The sequence below is a fragment of the Alligator mississippiensis genome, chromosome 12, assembly GCF_030867095.1.
Source record: "Alligator mississippiensis isolate rAllMis1 chromosome 12, rAllMis1, whole genome shotgun sequence".
NCBI classification, from domain to species: Eukaryota; Metazoa; Chordata; order Crocodylia; family Alligatoridae; genus Alligator; species Alligator mississippiensis.
This window is the reverse complement of record NC_081835.1, coordinates 66,342,716-66,366,879: the sequence shown is the minus strand read 5'-3', so window position 1 is coordinate 66,366,879 and position 24,164 is coordinate 66,342,716. Positions and strand designations below refer to the sequence as shown.

The window sequence follows — 24,164 nt, the reverse complement described above, 5'->3', positions numbered from 1 at the left end:
CAGAGGCAAACTTGTGTGATCACTATCCTCTGTGTCATCATAAAAGGTATCTAAAACAGGTGGCAGCAACCTACAACCAATGGGTTGGATCCAGTCTGAGAAGTCCACACCAGCCAGTGAAGGTCTAATCTAACACAGAGGATCCATATCATGGAGCTGCACCATGCCGTTTGTTTCCTCTGTTGCACAGTCTGATGTTCTGCTGTGTCTGTGCCTACCCTTACTGCAGAGGGGAAAGGGGTCTGTGGTGAGATCAAGAGCAGACAGCTGCCTGCTCCAAGGGACTTCCAGCCTGCAGGAAAGGGCTGGTCACAAAGGGTGGCCTGTACTGGCAAGAAGTTGCCAACCCCTGATCTAAAATACTGAGTTGCTAAAAGACATTTGTTAGGCACTTGGGATACTCAGGTGAGCCACACATTTGCTCTGTTAGAGGTGGGGGAACCATGCAATGGAGTGTTGCACGAGACAGTATGTTGCTCTGCACAAGTCTACACAGACAGGAAGGGAACCCTGGTTCCCTGACACCTTATCTTAAGCCACTGCTTTGCAGTTAGCAAGGTGCAACCTGGAAGTGGGTTTCAGTGCTGGAAAGAGCAGTGGTGTGAGCAGTCACTCCTTTCCTTGTCATGTGACTAGGTGTGAATCCATCCTTGTGCCCTGTCCTCTTCCTGCTCAGCTCATGCTCACACTAGGGCCAAGATCTCCATGGACCGTAGACCCAGTCCCTCTGCTCCCTCCCAAAATAACGCTCTCTCCTAGAGCTGAATAGGGAACAAGCACTCGATTCCACCTCGACAGACTGCAGTTCTTCAGTGCCCAACAGCAACCCATGGCCCTTCTCAAGCCTCTGCCCCCAAGAAAAAACTCCTGGGTGCATGTCAGTATGTTCCATGCAGCCTAGTGACTTCTTACTAGCAAGCATCTTTAAGCCTCCCAAATTAATCGTTTGTTGTTCTTCAACCACACAGCTGGCAGTGTACAGGATACCCTTACCTTCAGGGAAATACTAGAAAAGTATTACAACAAAGTTGTAGGTAAAAAATTGTCATAATGCAATAAATCTACAGTAGACCACACCCCCAATATCCTTATACTTGACTGATGTAAGAAAGTCGAGGGAATGAAACAAAGTAGTGTCCCTGAAGATAAAGGGTAAGATCAGGAGAAAAAGGAGCACCCTTTCTTCTCCCAGGTATCATTTCATTCATAAAGCCAAGCCACGAAAGGCAGTTGTTATACACGCACAAGAGTAGAATCCCACCTCAGCCCACAAAGCCTCGGTCTTTTCCATTCCTGGCAATGCAAAAGAAACCGAAACAAGCATGATAATTTCTGCAAAGGAACTTGCAACAGTTAAGTCTGGAAGTAAGAGTTTCCCTCCTGCACCCACATACAGACATTTGGAAAAGATTCCTTATGAAAACCAAGTCATGATAAGAAGAACTGACAATATGCTCTCTGCTTCTATACTTCAAAATCACATGGCCCTTTTCTTACCCTACTTACACTTTGGGTTTTGGTTTAAAAAAATTCTCTGTTTCTCTGGGGGTTTTGTTTCTTTCACTTCCAGCGCTCTGAACTCGCTCGCTACAAACAGCAGAATCCTTCAGACACTAAAGTCCAGGTAACAATGCTGTCCGTAAAGAGAAAAAGAGGTTAATTTGCTGTTCATGTGTGTGTTGGTCATAAACTCACTAACCTTAAGCCATTGAAGAGCTGTTTAGATTTATCCAGCAGATAACAAAAGTCTGTGACTGTTTTCCTCTCTGCCTGAGGAATATCATCTTCAGCTCCTCCTGATGACATGATTTCTTTTAGGGCAAATTCAGTCCTAGAAGAAAGGACAGACGTCCGTTAGCAAAGGATTGGGCAAGTCTTAGGTATATACAGCTTCACAGAGATGACAACAAAACATAACATGCAGCTCTCCCACAGGTTATTCATTATTTGAGGATCACTAACATCACAAACAGGAATATCAGCTCCATCAGAAAGCCCTAGCAAAGCAATATTCACTGCATGATGCACTTTGTTAACAGAGCAAAAGAAAAATCAAAATGGCATAATCACTATGAAACAAAACAACTGAGGACTGTATTAAAAACACACAGCATTGCCAACAAAAAGAATCTGATGTAAAATCCCTTTAACCTCCCTCACACTTAGACAAAGCAATTCCTCTCTCCAGGTTTTCTATTCACAATGTGATGCATTTGCCCTGTGCCAGTGTTTACAGAGATAAGAGACAGCCCAAGGTCTGCTTGCTACATGTGTTCTAGCACATTTTATTTCTCTTTGCAGCTGTTGAAACCTAGTTTGCTGTTCACCACTGTATGACAATGCAACGATTCTGCTGCACATCCAGAAAAATGCATCCAAAAACAACGAAACTGTTCCACTGCGCTTCTTCACACCAGTCAGCCCCAAGACCTGCACCATACAAAGAACATCTGCACGCTGATTTTTATTGTTTACATGAGTACGTTTCCCATCGTACAAGAACTGTTTGAACACAATTATAATAGGGTACAGATCTGCAAGGTAAGCAAGCTGAAGACTGAGTGAGGGTGTGGAAAGGCAGCAAGGGCAGATTATTAGGTTGCCTGTTTTAACTCCATACATAGCAAGATTGCTACAGCATCATAGTTATATCTGGTGGTGAAAAGCAAACTAGGCTGTAAACACCTGCAAGCAAACGGGCTGTACTCTGAAGGCCAGCAGCTCTGGGCTCAGCTCTACTCTCTGGTAACGACTGCAAGTTAGACATGTCACACCATCAGTAACCAAACGTGGAGAGAGGATAGATTATCTCTGGCATTTCCTCTGGAATCTGGCATACATTTTTCTTGAGCAACAACGCCCACGTGCATGGAGCTTGCTTGGTGAACATATGCATGAGCTCTCAATTCAGGCCAAAAGGTGGCAGGGCCAGCCTCCTCCCAGAAAGCTGAGAACTAGAGACAACATGCAGTCACTAGAAAGTAAAACTGCAAACGATTTTTCCATCAATTGTCGTGCCAAAAACTTTACCACAATCAGCCAGATTCTGGCTATGTTTCCTCTTTGCCGCCATTTAACATGCTTACCAAGCACCGAACAAAATGGCAGCTCCCTCCGCCTTTTTGGGGTGAGTTAGCAAACAAGGAACGTCACGCCTGGCTGTGTTTGGCAAGAGGCAGCTGGTGTATTCACTCCTCTCCCGTGTCGACTTAACGCGCCGTGGCGTTAACCCTGGAGCACAGCTTGCACTGCACAGGCCAAGTGCTGAACACTGTCTAGCCAATTTTCCAATAACCGCTGCTGTGCAATGCCAGCCAGCGATAGCGTGCAAGGGTTCAAACCAATCAGATGACTGTCAGTGTGAATGTAGAAAAGCAGGGGCTGGGTGCACTGAAGTACCAGCTTGTTTTTTTCTTTAAAAAAATAAATAAAAACACACAAAGAAAGCAGTCCTCCAAACACGCAATGTTCACACAGCATGAAACGAGACAATACGTATTCTGAGCACCAACACGTGAAAGTCACCCAGCAAAGCACATGGTGAGAAGAGCACTGGGAACAGACGTGGGAAGCAGCCAAGACGCCATTCAGGTATTTCAGGAGAAGGGACTGTACCCCAGGTCCTGCGTGCTCCGCAGCAAGCTTGACCTAAATCCTGTGGCGAGGCCCCTGGACTCTGCAGCGCTCCACTGTGGCAGACAGGATACTCTAGAGCAGCTTCAGATAAATTTTTAAAATGGAGGGTTTTGTTGAGTGACACAGAAAGGGATTGACACAGCCCGTGCAGCATTCCTATTTAATGCAATGGTGAATTTGGTCTACTTTATACCACCTCAAATTTTCAGAGAAATCTGCAAAGCAACTTCCCAGCCACTGCAACGTTGGTTTAAGTCTGCAGTCACGAACTCTACACCGACTGCAGTCCTTGTATTTAACACAGTCATTTAGAGCTGTTCTGAGCAGGACCATGCACGAAGTCGAGGAGTTTGAGAAATAAGCAGAGTCATCACAGTGGAAAGGCACCAAAAACATTTCTCATGTGAGAAAAAAACCCATGGATCTCTCAGCTGTAACAATGGTTAGGGAAGTAGAATGAGAGGAAGAGAGACTAGGAAAACCTCTCTGGTCAATACATCGAGTTGCATTTTGGAAGGTACTGCCTACTTTCTCTAATCCAACCTTAGCAGCAGTACCTGGACACCCACACTTGAAGGCTTTCATTGCCATAGCATTACATTTGTTCTAGTGATGCCAATCAGACGAGGGGGAGAAACAAACACGTGCAAAAGGCAGGCACAACTTCATGCCGCAGGGAGGAGGCGGCTTGGATACAATTTTAAAAAACCTCTAGTGCTAAGTGGAGAAAGTTTCTCCTGTATTTCACAGCTATGGAAAGAAGCTGTGCAACCAGGAGGAGCCACTGGTGGCTCAGGTTCTGCTGGTGCAGCTAGGACCCCAGTGCTAACATAAAACACACCTTATGAAGTACTTCTGTGCCAGCCTTTCAGGCTGCTCACGCAATCCAAGTGCAACGTGGCTCCACCTGACATTGAGAGTCCTTGTTCAGCCACGAAACGGCAGATTCCCTAGCAGCCGTGGTGCAACGTTCTCGTGGAGGTGCAAGCAGAGCCGCCTTCTCGGCTTTGTAAAGTCTGTGCACGAACCTCCACAGGCCTAAACCACCCAACGAACTCCACGGCAGCCTCATCACAGACGCTGTGTGTGCTCCCAGGTCACAGCCCACTCATTTACTGACGGTCCAAACACCGCAACTCCAACAGCGGTAGCGTAAGCTTGGGGGCAGTAACTAAGGCATGCAACAGAGACACTCGTTCAGAGGCTATCTTAATAGTCTCTTGCAAGTGCCCTCCTTCCAGACAGAACAGATGACCCCAGCTACCTATATCCCGTTCCAGTCTGGGTTACTGAATAGTTTTCAGCTATGGAATTGCCCAACAATGGGACCATTTTAACTAGACAGTAATAGCCAAATCAGCTTGCCCATTTGGTGGTTTACGCAAGCTCAGTCACTGTTCTTGGTGCACCAGGAGAAACTTCGTAGTAATACATTTTTAGATGTGAACCGTTAGCCACCCCGCTCCTTGCTGGCAGTCCCAGCACAGAGGTTGGGTAACTAAATGCTGTGGAAACCAAGCTCCTCTCCCATCCCTGGACGTGTCTCTCTCCAGAGCAGGTTCAGTCCTAATCTGTGTTGAAAAGAGTCTTCAGCCCAATCCTTTTTTATCCAGGAGGAAATGTGGGAGGGCTGCTCTTTAGTACACGCTTTTCATGCAAAACCCTTTCACAAGCCTGCAAGCACAGCAGCAGCACACTGGGCAGCTCTGTACAGAATTCCTCGGGTCTGCCGACAATCCAGTTTTACAAGGCTAACATGCGGTCTAAATTACACAGTGTAAATAGGATTAAAAAAGAGCTTAGCTGACCTAACATATCCTTCCCCACCAATCTGGGGAACAGACTGGGGTCTACTTTTGCTCTTAGCTCAAGCCTGCCATTTGGCATATGTATCCTAGTTTGGGTCTAACTGACCTCCATTTACACAATAATAAATCTTATATCCAATAACCAAATAACTCGCTGAATGAAACCAAGACTTGACACAACGCTGCAGCACATTTTGAAAAGGGGGGGGGGGGGGAGGGAGAGGTGCAACACAACATTTGAAGCTTTTACCAAATAAATATTACTGTGAGCTTCTGGGTGTTTCTTTTTTTAGACTAACAGTGTGTGACACTTCAGCAAAATTGCAGGAAGCCAAAGGAAAAATTTCCATCTGCAAACTTGCTTGGTAGGAAGCAAGGTCTGCACAGCCCTTTCTGTCAAATATAACAACCTCCCCTCCCTACCAGTTCTGCACCCTTTTGCTCCACATGGGGCTTAGCGCCTCACTCCCACTTCCCCACACTACCTGTCGCTTCCCTTTCAGCACCCTAGCATTTACAAAACCAGATACTCGTAAAAAAGAAAGAGAGACCCTGAATAAGAGAAAACAATGTCAAACCATCATACATACCCTTGATTGCACAAGCAAGACTTCAGCTCAGGCAGGCGAATCTGCTAATGCAACTTGACAAAAAGCCTCTCCCTTCTCAAAGCCACTCCCCTTCACCCTCAAAGAGGATCCACTGACTTTTTTCTGTTCCCTCCAACTTCCCTCTCCTTTTCTTGAGAATTATCACTTCATCTGTAGCTAATTTGCTGGCTGCTCTTGGGTGGTTTTAAAAATAAGAATCCTAGTAAGAAGTGAACACTTAGAAAGTGGGGCCAGTGACCATGGCACAAGACACCAAGTGCTCTGGTACCAGGCACTCAACAAGCAGCAGCCTGTTGAACTAACAAACTGCTTTTCCCCCCTCTCTAAGTGGGTCCCTTCTGTTAGAGCTAATCCACAAACCATATCTAATGAGGAATTCCCCACGTGGACAGCATTTTCCTCTCCTGGGGACAAATCTGTCCCTTGCAGTAGAGCACCATAATTCAAACAGAAGGACCATTTACATGCTGTAGTATTCCAGTCGAAAATGCAAAAGAAGAATTTGAGATCAGAGCCAGTGGAAACTAAGTGGTATAACAGCAGAGGAGGAAAACATCAGAAATGGGAGGATCAAACAGCAACTGCTCTAAACTATGGGGTTTGTGAACATTACTGTTTCCAAGCGTTTCTTTCCTTGGTAAGGCCCTCCATTCTAGCATACAGGGTCAGGTCTTCTCCACTGGCTCAGTGGGGTCCACCTACAGCCATCCCACAATGCCTAGTGGAGCTAGTTTAACATTTCAAAGCCCCAACACTGTGAGCCCCATGCTCTATTCTCCACAGCATACAAAACTTTAAAAACAATGCCTCACCAAAACATCCCGAAGAGCAAACGCTGTATAGGCCAGAGCAGACAGGGTTGTTGAACGCTGCTTTCCTTAACCACGTACCGACCCCGGCAGAAATCACTTTGTGCCCAGTATCACTGGCTAATTTCTTCCAGCACTTAAGCAGCTCGGTTTCACTGCTAGCAAATTCCAAGCCCAGGTGTTCTTTTGAAATCACTGTAAATACAGAACTTTTATAGGGTAGGCTGAAATCCTACACAGACACAATTACAGAGCCCTACGTCACCAGGGCACAATGCAGTGCCATGGAGAAATGCCTGAGGAGTGCTCTAAGCCAAGCAGCTTGAGTATCTGCAGCAGCGTAACTGGGTATGCACAGCACTTGGCCTGGGTTCATCACCTGAAACAACTGATTAGGACTGAGCTCTGCCGCTGGGCTGTTGCTGGTACCCAAGTCGCTTGTTCAAATCTGGCCTTGGGCTCCTCTGCACGGCACTGCATTCACTGTGCCTTGTACACATACCTGTGCCGCATGCAGAAAACAGCTTGCAAAAGGCAATCTCAACCTGCATATCAGCAGCAATTATGAAATTCAACCTCTTTTCTAAGCTGCCTTAAAATGTTTGAAAATGGCTCTTAACAGTAGGAATGACCTACTGCTAATAGTTTTCAAGGAGTTCATCTGAGCTGGCATCAAGAAAAGTTCAGCTGCTAATACAGACAAATGAAACCCATTTTCAACACAAAGCGTGTTAAAGATTGGTCAATGATAGATTAATTTCCTCAGGTAGGCAGGAGAGCTACAGTTCAATCTTGGTTACTTGAGAGGGGAATAAAAGCTAATACAAGTCAGGAAGGATCTAATACCAAGAAAGAAAGCCAGTTTAAAGCAAAGTTAATTGGCAAGAATGAGACTGGCACACAGGTGAAACTAGCACCTGATTAAGAAAGTTGAAAACAGTTACATTCGCAGTGACATGCAAGGGCAAATACTGAAAAAAAACTGGTCCTTAAAAGGGTCTGATATAACACCAAAATGACATATAAAAAGGTATGCTCTTTTTTTAGATTATTACAAGACTCCCATTTTTTTCCTAGATTCTCTACTGCATCCAGAATTTACAGTTCCTCAAAGGTGGAGAGATTTCAGACAAGTTAATTCGCTCCAAAATTCCATATTTTAAAAGCTTCTCTTCGCTTATCTTCAAAATACTAAATTGCACTTTGCACTGCAACATGACATTACAGTTGCCCCTAACAAAAGCCATGTTCTGTCATACCAAATGCAAAATAATACATTCTGATGCATTTCCTCAGGCTACACTCAACATACCAGCACGTGGCTGGTTGGTTGGGTTGGCTTATATGGATGCTCCAAGCAGACTCAAAAAAGTTTCCAGATGATAACAGAGCACTTGGATGTCATAACAGGAGTTGATTCATTGCTGGGGAAAGGGAATTGATGGCTCATTAGATTTAGGGAGCAATGATAAAGGACTGCCACAGGGCTCACCAAGAACAGGTAAATAAATCAAAGTGCTCAAGAGTCCAAGAGCCTATAGCAATCAGAAGACAGGGACCTACATTTGGTTTTCTGGAGTTTAATTTTTCCATCTTTTAATGATTATCCTCATTGCCACAGTTTTTGCTTCCTGCTAAGCCATCTAACAACCACAAGGTGCGATTCATATTTTTTTTTTAATTAAAAAGTGATCATTTAGATGAAAATGAACATTAGAAGCAAACAGAGTCTGTAGGAGTTGAATACATTTAAACAATGATTGTATTTTATAATAAATGCAGAAGAAATGGCAAAACCTTTGCTTTACCAGCAGAGAAGCTTCATGGCTGCAACCATAATCTCACTACACTCGAATTCATACTTGTTACTACTGTTACTCCAATTAACATATACACCAGTCAAATGGTATTTATAAACATCTGATCCTGCAACACCAACTCCTTATTTAAATGGTTTACTCAACAAGCAGAAAACCAGTCAAAATGACAAGCTTTTAGTTAAGTCAAGCAAGGCTTTTTTTTGTTTTAAAAGAAGATTATGGACTGTTTCAGTCACTCCAAGGGGTTTAGTTACAGCACATGCGAGTACAGCATGAATGGCTCACTGCATTGCATTATTTTTAAAATGTGTCTTTGGGACTCTATTAAATGGAAATCCACTCAGGATGGAAATCTCATTTCAACCCAGTAGTAGGGAGAAGAAAGTACACCCAAGAATTCAGTGCATGTCCTACTTGGCTACCCATCTAATTCATACAGTTTATATGGTGAAAAGACAAACAAGAGTGAACTTTACAGAATGTCTTTTGAATGTAGACTTTTAATGACGACTGAAGACCTAAGGAATCAAAATACTTGGGTTTGATATCTGGCAATTCCACAGGCTTCACGTGTAACTAGGGTGGCCATCAACTGGACTGACCTCTGTGATGACCACCCTACGTGCAACTCTGCCTTATTTCATCATCATTTATAAATAACTCCCAGTACTTTCCAAACTTACAGGCGAGTTGAGGCCATGCTCGTTACTGTTTTTAAAATGTAAAACTCTTTGTGAAAACACATTATATGAATATGCTCCATGTTAAATGTAGACCCCATTCACTTTTGGATTAATTTGGTTAAACAGTTAAACTTAATTTGAATTTAATCAAAACAGATTAAATGAAGTCATAAAAATAAATCTTACTGCATTCCAATGTCTGGGTTAATTTCTCAAATGATAACCTCTACTTTGGTGATCCAAAAGCCTCTCTCTTCAGACAAGAAAGCAAATGCTTAGAAAATATCTACTGTTATTTCTAGTCTTTGTAAAAGATGGCTTCTTTTTTACCAGAAGTCACAAGTCCGTCAAAATCCAGGAACAATTAAGCACAAAAGGTCAAATAAAATGAAGAACTGGAAATATCCAGGTTTATTTTCACCACCCAGAACTGGGAACACTTCCAAAGCTGAAACCAGATCATTCAGAATAATGCACGGGAGGGAGATCAGGATCCCACACACAAAACAGAAAACATCTCAGGAGTCTTACAAAGACATCAAAGGGCCATTCTAAAAAGCTTTGAAGAGCCTCTTGCATCTTGTGGGAAACAGGCTTGAAGTATCTTTCAGCACCTGTTTAATTTTAATTGCTAGGTATATTTGCATGGAAACAGGGTCTTTTGTTTGGAGGATTTCATCTGTTTCTACTTCTTTGCCCCCCCAAGTTAGCAGTAATGCAAACAAGAGTTCAAGTGAATAAGGCAAGACAAACTTTTTCTAGGTCAGCTTTTGAGGCGACATACTCAGTGCTCATTATGGTGCAAGCTAATTAGCCCTTTCTGTTTTTTCTAACAGCCAGCGAGGTTTGTCATGAAGTTTACAGTCTCAGAAAGTTCACCCACCAGAGCTCCTCAGTGTCCAGCACTGCCTCCCCAACACGACTGTGCAGCTTGTTCCCTTCTTAATTCTTCTGCTGGACTGATCCTCTGCTGCAATGCCTCCCTGAACACCAATTGCCAGCGAGGCCTTCCCCCAGCCCAGCTGTCAAGCACAGAAGCAAGAGCAGTGCACCTGGGATACATTCTCCCTGTACAAATTTATAATCTAGCCATTTCAGTGATGTAAAAGATCCCAGGGGTATCTACTTCCCCACTCTTACAATGCTGTCCTCTGTCAACACGCTGCGTTGCCACTGAATTTCATGGACACCAGGTGAGGAAACACAGCAGAAGCATGTACTCTAAAGCAGAAACCTGGTTTTCATTTTTCATGAGAGATGCCTTTTTCTAGTAAAATAAACACTGAGTGGAAAGTAAGTCCTCATAGACCTTTTTTTTAGATTACACTTGCACAGAAAGTTTAAGTTTTAATGAGTAAGCTCATGCTTCATGAAAGGGACCCCCTGCAGTATTTAAATAGATTGGTCACGTATCAGTAAGTGTCCCCTTTATACTACATGCACGATGTTGTAGTAATAGGGGAGAAGGAAGAGGATAAACATATTTAAAAGGGGGAAATAAAGAAATAATTGGACAGCCCCATTCAGGATTGGGACATGAGAAAGCTCTCTGAAGTTATAGCCCAAGACAGACTGCATAAAGCAAAATTACATTTCTTCCATGATACTGATGGTTAAATACTTTAGCTCAGATGTCAGGAAATGTGAACCACTATTTCACAATTCATAATAATGGATCACTTGCCTGCTGTGAATTATGAACAGAACAAGAGTACAACATTCACCAAGAAAGTAGGAGGGCAGTGTCTAAAATGTACAAAGTCCATCTCTCTTTAGCATACATGTTATGCCAAATTTTGACTTCAACTTGCTTAGCAGGTAAGAGCCTACCCTTAACAGATCAGCTGCTCTCCTTCAAACTGTGGGAACATCTCACATTTGCTAATGTAGCTGCCAGACCTACCTTCAACCAATTTTTAATGAATGTCTGCTGCGTGCTATGGAATCGCTCAAGTCCTGCTATGGCTCTGAATATCATGTGTTCCCGATTCATTTTCAAAAGTCTCCCCCCAGATCACTAGCAGTAGCCCTACCTCGTAGAATGCCAGGGAGATGCTGCTGCCTGCGCTGGATGTTAAAGGATTTGGAGTTTGTTGTTTCTAGGTGACAGATATGTAAAACACAACTCTTCTTGTATAACTTTCCTGTTGCCCACCTGAAACAAGATCTCACATATAACCTTAGGACTTGAAGAAATGGAACTGCTTGCTGCATGGCATCAATCAAGAGTAATTTTCTTTAGACCTTCCTGGAGATCTTGGATTTTACCCAGGACCTTAAGGCCTTGACGATATGATAAATCCAAGCATTCTCAATCTATTCAATCACCAATATATCAGTTACAGGTTGTGCTGATTAATAGAAAAGAAAAGCCGGTCAATAGCCACATCCTTTTAAGGACTCCTATAACAAGGTTAAGTTCTATTTGCAAGACAAGCATTTTAAAGTGGCAGTAACCCATTCTCTTTCCTGCGGGGAGCTAGCGTAACAGATTTCTCTTTTAGTTTGTGCTGCACTCCGAGTTAGAGCTCTGCATTTCTTCTGATCCTTTTCCTGAAGCACCTCTGCTCCTGTACTCTGTTGAAGCCTGTTTCTTGCAAGGTGCTACACTCCCTCATTAGACAATAAGAGCCAAAAACATTATCATGTTATTCTGGAGCATGGTCCATAATGAAAGATGACAGCGTTTTTGGATTTTTTTTTGGCGACTACCATGGCTAACACACCTTCCAACAAGCACAGCTTAGTTTTAACCATGCTTTGGACTACTTTCAGGATGTTCCTTGCCCACAGATATTGCTTGCCATACACGTGCACACAAACACATCCAGAGACATGTGTGGTATGCAAAAATGGAAGAATCCACCCGAGACGGAACAGATTCAGTTCCTGAGATATCAACAGAAAACCTGCCTGGGAAATTGAATGCAGCAGGTCTTCCTCACCTCTTTAAAACAAACTATTTTGAGTTTTCATTTCCAGCCTTTCAAACTTTTCCCAAGTCTGTGCTTGGTAATTGATCTCCTACAAGGTGCTGTAAAATATTTTAAAACTCCTGAAGAGCCAACTGATTGGCAGAGAGAGCAGAACCCAACAACAGTCGGTGTGCAAGTGGTTTGGGAACCTCTAGATGTTAATTAGATTAGATTAGAGGCCAGGCAGCCCCTACTCACATACTTTCTATGAGATACCTCGGAAACAAGACTTGCGTCGAGTTTTAGCAGAACCAGTGTAACAGGGTGGTCTGTCCTTTAAGAAGAGGTAGCAACCCTGTTAAAGGCACCCAGCTGGGGAGCTTACTGGTAAGGAGGGAGAGTCCCAATGGGAGCTTAAAACCCCCAGAGAAGAGCTGGGAGGAGACAAACTGAGGGAACAGCTGGAAAAAGGAAGCAGGCTGAGAGCTAACTAGCTTCAAAGATTTCATAGACATTAAGGGCTGGAGGGGACCTCATGAGATCATCGGGTCCAGCCATCCCGCCACAGGCTTGCACCGCCTCTGGGGGGAGTTTGTTCCAGATCCTGGTTACATGGAGGGGTTAATGCCAAGGAGGTCCTCTCCTAGTGTCTGGGATGGAGCAGAAGGGTTTGGTTGGCTTGTTTGGTACTTAAAGACTGTTTTATTTGGGGGGACTGGCTGAGAAGGTCCCCTGGGAGCAAAACCTGCCTGAAGAAGCCAGCAGGCTAGGCAACCAGGTGGAACCTTGAATTCTTCCCAATTATCAGAGGTCCTCCATTAATAACTCAAAAGGAATCCATAGTCTTACTATCCAGCTAGCCAGGCAGTCAGTCTGTATTGTAGCAAACTATAAGACACACAGCTCAGATGACCGAAGGAAAGAAGCACTGCCCTGCATTCAGTTTTACCTTTTCACCCAGTTTAACAGCTTGAGAGCTTCTTCCAGAGAAGGAAGAAGGCCATTTGTCTTCCTTGGGTAAACAATGAGACACCTACTGTACTTCCAAAGGAAAAGCTGGAGGACACAGAATTAAGATGAAACAAACACAAATGAGTGCCCTTATCCAAGATATTTGTTTAACAGGGACAAGGATCTGCAACAAGACAAGAAAGATCTGTGTAACGCGCTCTGTTCAAGTTCTAATCCGGGAGGAGAAAAAAAAGGAAAAAGAGGTGAAGTAGCTGCCCTTGACACAGCTGCCAGAAGCAAAGGCTAACTCAGAATACACATTCCCATGGCAAGATGAAGCTTGCAGCAGGTCACATTTTGAATGAGCAATTTGTCAGATTCATGGCCTGTGAGCATATCTAACAAGGCATGGATGTTTGTAGTTTACTCCAAATACTAAAAAGAGTTTGGACTACTTCGGGGACCTCAAATACAGAAGGCATTACCCATCCACAAGCTGGGGGGCTACTTAAGTATCAAGATCCCTTATACACAGATTCAAAGGGGCCCCGACCATTCAGTGCATGTTCCCAATTTAATATTAGCGGAAGCTCTAATAGCACAAAAGTAACCTTTGTGTATTCCTAATACAAACATATGGGAGAAAAAGGAAAGTTTCTATTCATCTTGAGCAACTGGATGTTTTGAGACATTTATAACTCCAAATGGAGTAACAAGACAGTACACTCTCCCCTTCCCCCATTATTGGGCTCTGAATCAAGCACATGGATTCTCAATTAAAAAGATGATGATAACCAAAGTTACCAAGCAGTTAGGGTTTATTAGATCCAGTGTATTGCAACATGCTTACAGTTTTTAGGTAATGCTCATAACGTACTGAACTAGGCAACTGCTCTCTTTTTATGGATGCCCTTTTCAGAAGGCAAGTATTAAAATCCCATGTTTAATCTTACTGAAACAGACCTGACATTTAGCACTTGATGTTTGTGAAAAGCTTTTAATGTATAAAGTGCTCCACTAATCTCTCAGTGATTGACAAGAGTTTCATTTTTCCTTTGCCCAAGTGACCCAAGTTGAAAATCATTTAATCGAACGTGGAATCCTTCATCTCCCAATGACCCAACAGCACTTTAAGTTACGTGACTACATAGCTCGCTTCATTCACTTCTGAACGTGGCCACTTCTGGAGTGGAACGAGGGCCATCTAACACCACGGCACCTGGCATTGGGAGAGACCTGCTCTGATGCTTATGCCTAGGATGATTAGCAACAAGTTTTTGCCTGGTGTATTGCACTAGGAAGCAACAAGACGATGATTATACTTAATACAGGGTGCAGGGAAAATCCTACAGAAAACCTGCAAAAATGTGTTTTGGATGAGGGACAAGCAGGCAGCACTTCAGTTCTACAAATGAACAGAAAGATACAAAACAGGGAAACAAATGGAGATTTAAAGCCAAGAAAGCAACAAATGAGAGGAGAATTAAGGCAAAGTAGGGTTGTGACAAGCTTGATAAGTTCCATCTGCGTGATTTTTCTGGAAGAGTTGCCAAAAGAGAATTCTTCCACGGATCCCTAATTCAGATTGAGTTCATATAGACACAAAATGGGTGCTGCTGCTGTTGCTGTTGCTGCAGTCGTAGCCCTGCTTTCACTCAGCCATAGCATAAAGCCTGAGAACACAGTAAAGAAAGGAAAGGAGAGAGAAGAAAAGCAGGTGGGGGGAAAAAGTGAGAGAGTTAATCCAAGTGGAAATGCCAGAGCCACCTACTACAGTCTGTGTTGGCTTTGTCTTCCCATTCATAGACAGCCGCAGCGTTTGGTACTGTGCAGAGACAGAGCTACTATCACGAGATGCTCGGGAGGGAGGAATGACTCCCCCTACCAAGGCAGTGAGCTGCAGTACCACAGCCAAGCTGGAGGAAGGACTATCATTACAAACAGTGAGTGGACTCAGCAAAGGGTAAAGCAGAACTAAAAATCAAGGTCCTTCCCTCATGGATTTCAGGGCGGCAAGAGCAAAATGCACTATACCAGGCAGCCGCACAGCTCGTTTCTCAATGCCATTGGTAACCCCTCAGATCTCGGCGGCTCCTGTGCCTGTGGGCATCTCTTGGCTTTGAGATACCAGCCACATCAGAAATATTTGTGACACAAAACAGATAGAGGTTCTTTTATTCACAAAGGGGGGGGGGGGGGTAGAAAAAAAGCATGAACCACAAGAATGAAAGATAGCGTCAAGAGAAGGTAAAGAAATTTCTTTTTTAAATGTTCTGTTCCTCCAGTTATAACAGGGATGATACAGAAACCAAACGGGGTGGGGAGGAGGAGGAGAAGGAGACCTACTGAAACATTGCCTTAAACACGCTGAGAAAACCAGTCAGCTAGTGAAGACTTATGATTCTTTCAAATCTCTGTTAACTCCTCAGGCTCTACGAGGCAGAAAAAATCCAGCTCGTCAAGCAGTGCACTGCACATGCCAGTCCTCAAACACACAGCGCTGCAAGTTTCTCGAGTTCACCATGTTAGCTCACTGCAATTCCCAGGGCAGAGGGGTTTTTGCAGGCGTCCAGGAGGTGACAAAACCCTGCTAAACAGCTCAGCTTGAGGAAGCGGTGTCTGGGATGGGGAAGGGAGGAGCAGGATAGCTTCACAATGCCAGCCAATATTTTTAAAGGTTGCGTGTCACTTGCATGGCACACAGTTCCACTTCCCTGTGGTTTGCTCTATTTTGGCTATGCTTTGCAGTCTCTGTTGGAAGGGGCAGAAACTGCTGAAGTCAACATTATATGCTTCTTGTTGGCCAGGGAGCTCAGAATCAAGCTTGCAATGCAAGGTCTCTCTGCGCGCGGAGGAAGGGAACGCGCCAACCAGAGAAAACCAGGCTAGCCAGAACAGCCCAAGCCAAACAGACTAAACATCTTTCCCCTTTCTTAAATGTAGTACCATCTTTAACCAGATTTATCCAGCCAAAACTATAGCAGCCAGCAATCCAGCTGCTGGAACAGAGTGGTCATTACCTCACACCTAATGCTCAAGAGAGAACAGCTCACTACACAGAGGAGTTAGTGCTGTTATAATATTAAATTGTGTTTCCACAGATGGAAGCTGGGAGTGGGAATGTTTCTAGTGAGTGAAAAGGATAGAGAGAAGCGGAGAGCTTTCCTAGACCTGTATAACCCAAGTGACAGACTGGAGTGACTGCAGGGGTAACAATGTCAGGCAAATTCCAGCCTGCAAGGAAGTAATGGCTGGATACAGGACAGGGCTGTTTTTCCTAAAGTGTACCATGCTAGGAAATCAGTCTCCTACCTTCACCCTTTCATAGCTCAGGCAGTTTCAACATATTCATATTTAGAAGATAAGAGTTTTCTGTGCTTATTAGCAATGCTTTATCTGGGTCTCTGAATGGTCAGCTGAAAATGTCCTGCTTTCCATAGCACTGTTCTTAGGTGCAATACTCTCATCTTGTACTTCTGGAAGTGTGAACTGCCTGCCTCCGACAACTTAACTGCACATCTGCTCCACGTGTGTGTCCCAACAGTGAGAACCAAAACAGATCCAAGCAGCATCAAGTGGGGACACCCCATGTAAATGGTAGAAAACACACACTTCCTTCTTAGTAGGCAGTAAATTCATCAAGCCTTGAGGCTTTCAGGTTTTAAAATCCTGCTCTTCAGAAAACCATATTGATAATCTGCATTACAAAAATTAAGAATCTTTCAGAAAATGACTGCTTCACAATCCAGAACCCATAACTCATGCCCTGTGATTCGAGACAGGTGTCTTCATATGTACAAACATTGATCTCAGAGTTTCAGACTTCCAAAGATACACAGTGCTTCACAACCTTGAATTCAGGTGTCTTGTTTTGTTTTGTTTTTGAACACCCTGTTACTCGAAATGCAGCCTCAAGTAACCACCTATCTCTGATATACTCATGAGGAGATAGCTTGCAAAATATGTACTGCAAAGCCACAGATACGCTCTTATAACCATAGCAGAAGCTGCATTAATGTACTCTTATAAATAAGACCGTAGAGGAGTGGCTTAGACGGAAAACTATCTAGGGGAGGCCACATTACCATGGAAAATGGGGCCATAGGGATTAGCACAGAGACAATGGATCTCCCAGTAAAAGCAATGACATCTGCAGATATCCCAGGGGATCTCAGAGTACCTATGAATTAGTGACTGTGTACCCAGGTATCTAGAAGGATAATCACCAAGTCATTATTGGCCATGTGCTTTGCCAATTTCACCTCATTAATCCTCAACACACCTGCAAGGTAGAAATTTGAGGGGGGGGGGGGGATTAATCCTATTCATAAATCCCACCAACATTTTATGGACAAAAGAACTGAAAACAATCACCTAGTCACAAGTCTGCCACAAAGAACTCCCAATCTACTCTCAGCACCTGGGTGATTTCGACTGTCAGCATGTACTGCACAGCACTCGCCAGAAAGATCTCATTTGCTAACCGAGGTCAGGTCTCAGAAGTAGTCTCCCAGGAAACCAAACCCATCTCCTACTATAGCACTTACCAGCTGCTAATCAAGCTGTGCATCTTCAGGTTAAGCAAGGAACACCACAAACTTTCCACTCCATGAATAAGGCAGGATCACCAGGGAGACAGCCAACACAAGGAATTCAAGGGCCCGCGGCATTCTGCTTTAAACAAATCAGTGTATTGGCACTGGAGATGGGGTAGGCAAAAAGCCCTAATCCACCCCCCCAAAAAAATCCCACACCTTATTTTAGTCCATCTTGCATATGGAGCAAGGCATCTGTTCCCACCTGACGTGTGTGTGATGAACCGGTGCATACAGTTCATGTACTGAAGTGTTTGACACATTCCTAGCATGGTAGGTTGAAGCCCAAGAGTTTGTAATGAGGCCACAGATGCAGTGCTGAAGCAGGTAGTGAGCTGACCCAGCTGACAAACGGTCTAGGGTACATTTCTCTTCTGCTAACATTTCAATATCCAATGACACGCACCTGGTAAGAGTAAAGTCACTGTGGCTGTTTCTCTCCTCCCCCCTTCAAATACGGTTACAGCAGTTTTTGGAACGACAATCTGAACTCTGCAAGACGCTCCTCTCCCATAACTCTTCCTGACAACAGGGCTTCTCAAGGAGGCTTTAAGAGGAGCAAGAGGGGAGGGAAGTGAAAACACACTGCATTTCAATCCACTGGGACTGGTCTCAACAACTTGTTGACCCTGGGAAATTAGTGAAAAGGCTACACAACAGCCAGGAGCCCGCAGCTAACGGGTTAAGAGAGGGATGTTTATAGGGAGAGGGCTAAGATGACAGTACCAGTGAAAGACCCGAAGTTCTGCTCAAAAGAAAGATTCGGGAATAAATTCCTTCAAAATCTTGCTAAGAAGTTTTAGTTTTCAGTTAAATTCAGATATCAGGAGTCAGCTATATTTCTTCTTCTACCTACCCACAAGACTTCCTAATTATTTGGATAGAATATTAAGTACTTCGAGATCACCTGTCAACAGATGCAAAACATTATAACAGATCCCTCTTAACTGGGTCAGCCACTGAGCTAGCTTATCTTCCCAAATTTCGTTTACATAAGAAGCCATCTGAGGATTTAAAATTAAAAGTAAGATTTAATATTTTTCCATCTTATTAGCATTTCTTCTTTTAATCTTTGTTTGGCAACTTGTGCATTGACAAAATGGGTTTAAGAATCCACACCATTTGAACTTGGATAGACACCACTTACAATCAACTAAATGAGCTGTCATATTGATAGATAGGAAGTGCCACACAGGCTCAGACCCAGACCCAAGACTTCTTTGACCAATATCCAGCCTCCAACTCTTGCCAGAACCAGAGGCTTTAGAAAAAAGTGCAAAAATTCTCACAGGCAGACATGAAAATTTGCTGCCTCCTAATCCTCATAGCTAGAGATCTGTTTGAGGCCTCAAGTAAGTAGTTCTCTCCTTTCCAAAAGTCTCTAATGATACTATGGCTCTGGGTAGTGTATCCATGTCAGTGTCCAACCTTTCTATCTATCTTGTTATATCACTGGCCTCAATGATAGCCTAGCCTCTTCCTCCTTTCTAAAGGAAATGTTCTCTCTCAACAGAAGTTTTCCCAGGCCCCTCTATTCTTACTGCTCTTCTCCAAGCCCTCTTTAATTCTGCAATATCTCTTTTGAGATAGGGTGACCACACGGTAGTTATCCAAATGAGACTGCAACCTGGATTCATTTAACAGTAATTAATATGCTCCTAATCATACATTATATGAAAACAAATTCTTTTATGCAGCATTTTTCACTGCCTTTCCACTTCATCCCATTCCAAATGTGCCTTAACACTAGCTTTTTCTTTGCACCAGAGCAGCACACTAAATATTAGTCTAAACTGAACATCTCCTGAATTATTCCTAACAGAATCCTGGATGGCATGAGTAGCTCAAGATTTACTCTTTAATGCACAAAATGTTTGCAAGTTATTGCTTATTAATTTATTCCAGCTCTTCTGCCTTGATTTTGATTACCATGTCATCCTCAATACCAGGAAAGAACAAGCATCCCCAAACCACCCTTTGATGAATGCCACTGAAAGAAAGCCTAATGTATGCTACTTGATTTCACTAGGAACCAAATCCTGAAGGATATGTTTGGCCAGAACAACCCCTTGTACCTGGTCATATAACTTTCCTGGTTTCACCAAGCAGTGTTTGTGAACACTGCCCAAACAAAGCCACGCTGCCATTCACAAGTATTCAAATAAAAATTAGATCCATAAACGACACTCCAGTTTGATAGGTTTCCTAAGCATGTCCTGGTTGGTCAGCACGGACTATATGCTAAGATCATCATCCATGAGATTTCTATAGTGCCTTTTAGCCCTAAGGATCCCAAGCTTTGCACAAAGCATCAGAGGTCTGGCTGCCCTTAGTGTGGAGGTTAGCAGTCACAACAGTGGGGGTGGCGGAGGATTCGAATACCAAGGACACTTGAGGGCAAATGGCTACTTTTACATAAAGTGCCATGGGATGTTTAGAGGCCACGCAAAGGCAGACGTGAGCTCAGTTTGGAGGCAACATCCAAACAGTTATGTTAGTTTAAGATGCCCATCAGTTAGATAAGAATACCGCCAGGGACAACTTAAATGGCGAGAGCAGCCCCAAGTATCAGTCAAGCTGAGGAAAGGCAGACAGACCTCCTTCCTATCATGAAAATAGCTTGCCAGAGAAAGGGGAAAGGCACTTTCTGCCTTGCACCAGAGGTGTTACTGCGGAGGTTGTGCGTTGACCCTCAGAAGGCAGAGGCTGCCAGGGCCGCCAGCACTGAACAAGAGGCACAAGCAACTGACCTGTGCCCGGGAACCAGGAGAGGTGAAACCAGAGACATACACAGAGAAAAGGAATTCAGAGGGTCCTGGGGGCATTGTACGAAGGCCTGGCTCAGCTAATGTTTAGTCCTTTTAAGATATTTTTTCCCTTCTTTGGTCTAGACAAGTGAGAGAGAGAGAGAGAGCAGGGAGAGAGAGAAATTCAAATCAGTAAACACAGAAGGCACTTTCCGAAGCCCAAAGAGCCAAAGGGAAAGTCAGAGGGTGACGCTCTCCTGAGGCACTCACTATTTTGTGAACAAGTGCCTTGCTGCTTTTTCTTTAGCCTAGGGTTTATTATGTCAGAAAGGTTCATCCTTTGCAGCTGCCTAATTGTGGGTGGTATTTTGTAAGCCACACACTGAACATTAAACTTTTTAAAAGGCCAATTTAATTAGAATCCAAAATACCGAACATCAGCCAAACTCTGAACAGTCATAAACTTATTATGACTCAGAGAACTGATCAATGTGACCCAGGGAAGCTTCTTCAGCTAAAATTAGAAAAAGAATCTGTATTTTATTTCAGGCTCCAGCAGTTTCGATTACTGAGCTTTCAGCACTGTCCCTTAATAACCTGCAAGCAACCTTCAGGACAAACAGCGGATGCAAATCTAATATAGAGGATCCAATCTTCTTGGGGCATGTGGGTGGGAAGTAGTAGAGAGACGTTCTCCATGCGGAAGGGGTCCGTTTCCTGCTTACTTTTCACCCCTGAAGTCTAGCACATGGGCACGGAATAAGCAAAATGAAGCAGTGAAGCAGACTACTTTGGCTGAATTGATTAGCTTTTAGAGTAAGAGTGTCAGTGTTCGTCTTGCTGTGGTAGGATGCAGCACACAACATTAATTGCTGTATCACTAGATGTCCTGACTCTCAGGGATTTAACAAATTCATTGTTTGCATCAAGCCACAAAAATAAATTCTCAAGTTGTCCAGGGTTTACAGAAGAAGTTCTAATATCAAAATCCTGCACATAAAGGTTGCACTATAACTCTGTAGAAGGAAATGTGATCTCGTGATCAGAGCAAGAGGCCACTGTATCCTGTCTCCCAGTTCTACCACAGCTCTGCCATTTGGCCTCTGCCATGCTTTGCAGGTAGCACAGCTCAAAAATTTAACACTTGTTCCCAACTCTTTTTATTCTGTTCCTACCTCTTACCCACAGCACACGGCCTTGTCAGAATGACATCGACCAAAATACTCAAGTCCATTCTACCGGTCCAGAAGTTTCCCCAGCTTAGACTCTCACAGAAAGGCGGAACTGCTGCCCATGAAGACTAACAGGCAAGGTATTAGAATAACTAATGTTTGTTAAGTCACACTCTGGAAAGACAGTGGTACATGTAAACCAGAGACTCTTCTTGGACCACTGTGGTTTCTTCCCCTGATTTCTTCTATTCCAACACTCTTGTCTTGCACAGGCAGAAATGGCACAGAACTGGAAAGGACCAAGTATGTCAGAGTCCAGACCATTGCAATGACAGGCAACAGTGTAATCACATATTTGTTCCAGGCATCCCCAAGAGCATCCTCTCCTCCAACATGCCACAACAATGCACCCCCTGAGAAACTCAGAGCTGTTGGTACTAAAGACTCTGCAAGCTACAACACGTCACAGGAAGAAAGCAGCAAAGACAAAGACGAATGTACAGGGTCCTCAGCCTTGGTAGCTAATGCGGGGGGGAGCTGTTCGATAATCAATGTCCAGCTGATCCCAAGAAATGAATATGGCACCATGGTTCCTGAGGACAGAAGGGAAGGGGAGAGCCCTACACAGTGGTCCCTGCTGATCTGACTTTGGGGAAAATTCCAACTTGACCCCAAATCTGATGATCAGTTTAACTGTATGTATATAAGCCAGATCCACCAGCCAGGCACCTGAAGATGCATCTACACTGCAGTGACAACAGCCTGCACAGACAAAACTCACACCAAGTTAACTAGCTTAGGTGCTGGGGACAGACTAGCCATAGTGACAGGAAGCTCAGCGTGGGCTAACTGAGCAAGTAATAAATAGTCAGAGTTTGAGATATGACTTTTTGTAGTAGCTAACTGGATTCCCATATTATAGTCATGTCTTCAAAGTATCTCTATACGTTTTCCAAATCACCTCTGAGGCTGTTATAAGTTTGGCATACTGAAACTGTAAAAGGCAAGAAACCTAAATACACACCTAAAACTGGCCAAAAAGGAAACTATCCTATTTCTGCTTCCTTCTCTGCCTATGAATCCTAGTTTTATGGTTATTAAAATCAGACTGCCAATCATTCCAGATTATGCCATGGTTTCAGTATGTAGTCTTAAAACACTCCACAAGAGAGATTAAAAACGTGTTGGCAAGCAGCAGGAATTCATCCTCCCCTTAGCCAGGCACAATTTGTGATGAATCACTCCAATTTACAGTGAGAAATTAGCATACTAATGGGGATTAAACCAATATAGTAAGGACCAGTCAGCAGCGAATAGAGGCCATGCTTTAAAAAGAGTAATCTGACCTTTGGTGTTTAATCATTTTGCTACCACCTTGGGCAAGTGTACTTTACCCTTTTCAACACAGCATCTTGAATTATTTGAAGGGTAAACTCACTGCAAAAAACAACTGCCACCTAGATTTAGGAACCGTCATTTCAACAATGTGTCCAATGCATGCGTCTAACAGGAAGGCTTTTTTTCCCTTTTTCTTGCAGAAAGTACTATACAAGTTGCTGTCTCTTAGAGCACTGGAGTTTGACAGTTCAATATTATATGTGTGTTATACAGAACATACCATAACATGCATATCCATATATATTAACAACGTATGTAAAATTATCATTCCTCTTATTCTATACGTATTGTACCACCTTCTTTCAAACTCATTTTAAATTCATGTATTGATTCAGTGTGGGGTAGGAATGGGGGGAAAAACCCATATCCAATCAGAAAGAGAAACCTGAAGATCAGATGAATTAAAGAGAAACTCTGACATACAAAAAACTAGAGCTCTTGGTTCCATAATGAAACCTTTTATTGGACCAACTGGAAAAATCACAAGAAAAAGGGAGCTTCTAAGTGTCTTCGTATGCAGGCGAAAAGACATAAAGTGAGGAAGATAAAGGAATTAAGAGTTAAGAGGTGCATGCTGATACCTCTCCGACAGCTGCAATGGTAATCAAGAAGAGCACTGAAGGAAAGCCATACTGAAAATACAGGCACAAAGGGACTGTTTGGCAAGTCTCATGAACCCAGCATAGGATGGACACACGGAGGACAATGCCATTTTGAAGGAAGCTTTATTAGTTTGATTACTCTGAAGAGTAAGGGGATATGGGTGCCTCAGATCCATAGCTGGCAATCCACCCTTGGGAGACCAGACAGGTCTGTCATTTGACCATGGAGTGGCTTTACGCCAAAGCTTACAGAGCAACCCCCAGGTAGCTGCAGGAAATCCCTAGTTCCTCTCTTTCAAGAAGCACATGCCTGGTCACAGCACTAGTGTTCAAACGGTACCAGAACCCTTAAAACTGGACATGGAAACAAAGAGTCTCTTTCAGGAAAGGTAGGCATGGGTGGCCTGGCTGGAATAG

The 24,164-nt window shown here is 43.6% G+C and overlaps 1 protein-coding gene across 2 annotated transcripts in view; it reads right to left on the bottom strand.

The window, feature by feature from the left end:
- SCAI (suppressor of cancer cell invasion) overlaps positions 1-24,164 on the bottom strand; it is a 68,094-nt gene that overhangs the window by 36,974 nt on the left and 6,956 nt on the right. The window contains exons 1-2 of one of the 2 annotated variants that reach the window (XM_014603013.3): positions 6,035-6,091; positions 1,700-1,831 (exon numbers count right to left, since the gene is read on the bottom strand). In XM_014603013.3, coding sequence (XP_014458499.1) covers positions 1,700-1,806 — 107 coding nt within the window. In that variant the 5' untranslated portion in view covers positions 1,807-1,831; positions 6,035-6,091. Of the gene's footprint in view, positions 1-1,699; positions 1,832-6,034; positions 6,092-24,164 lie in introns of those variants that run through there. The other variant, XM_019495322.2, reaches the window with a different exon arrangement.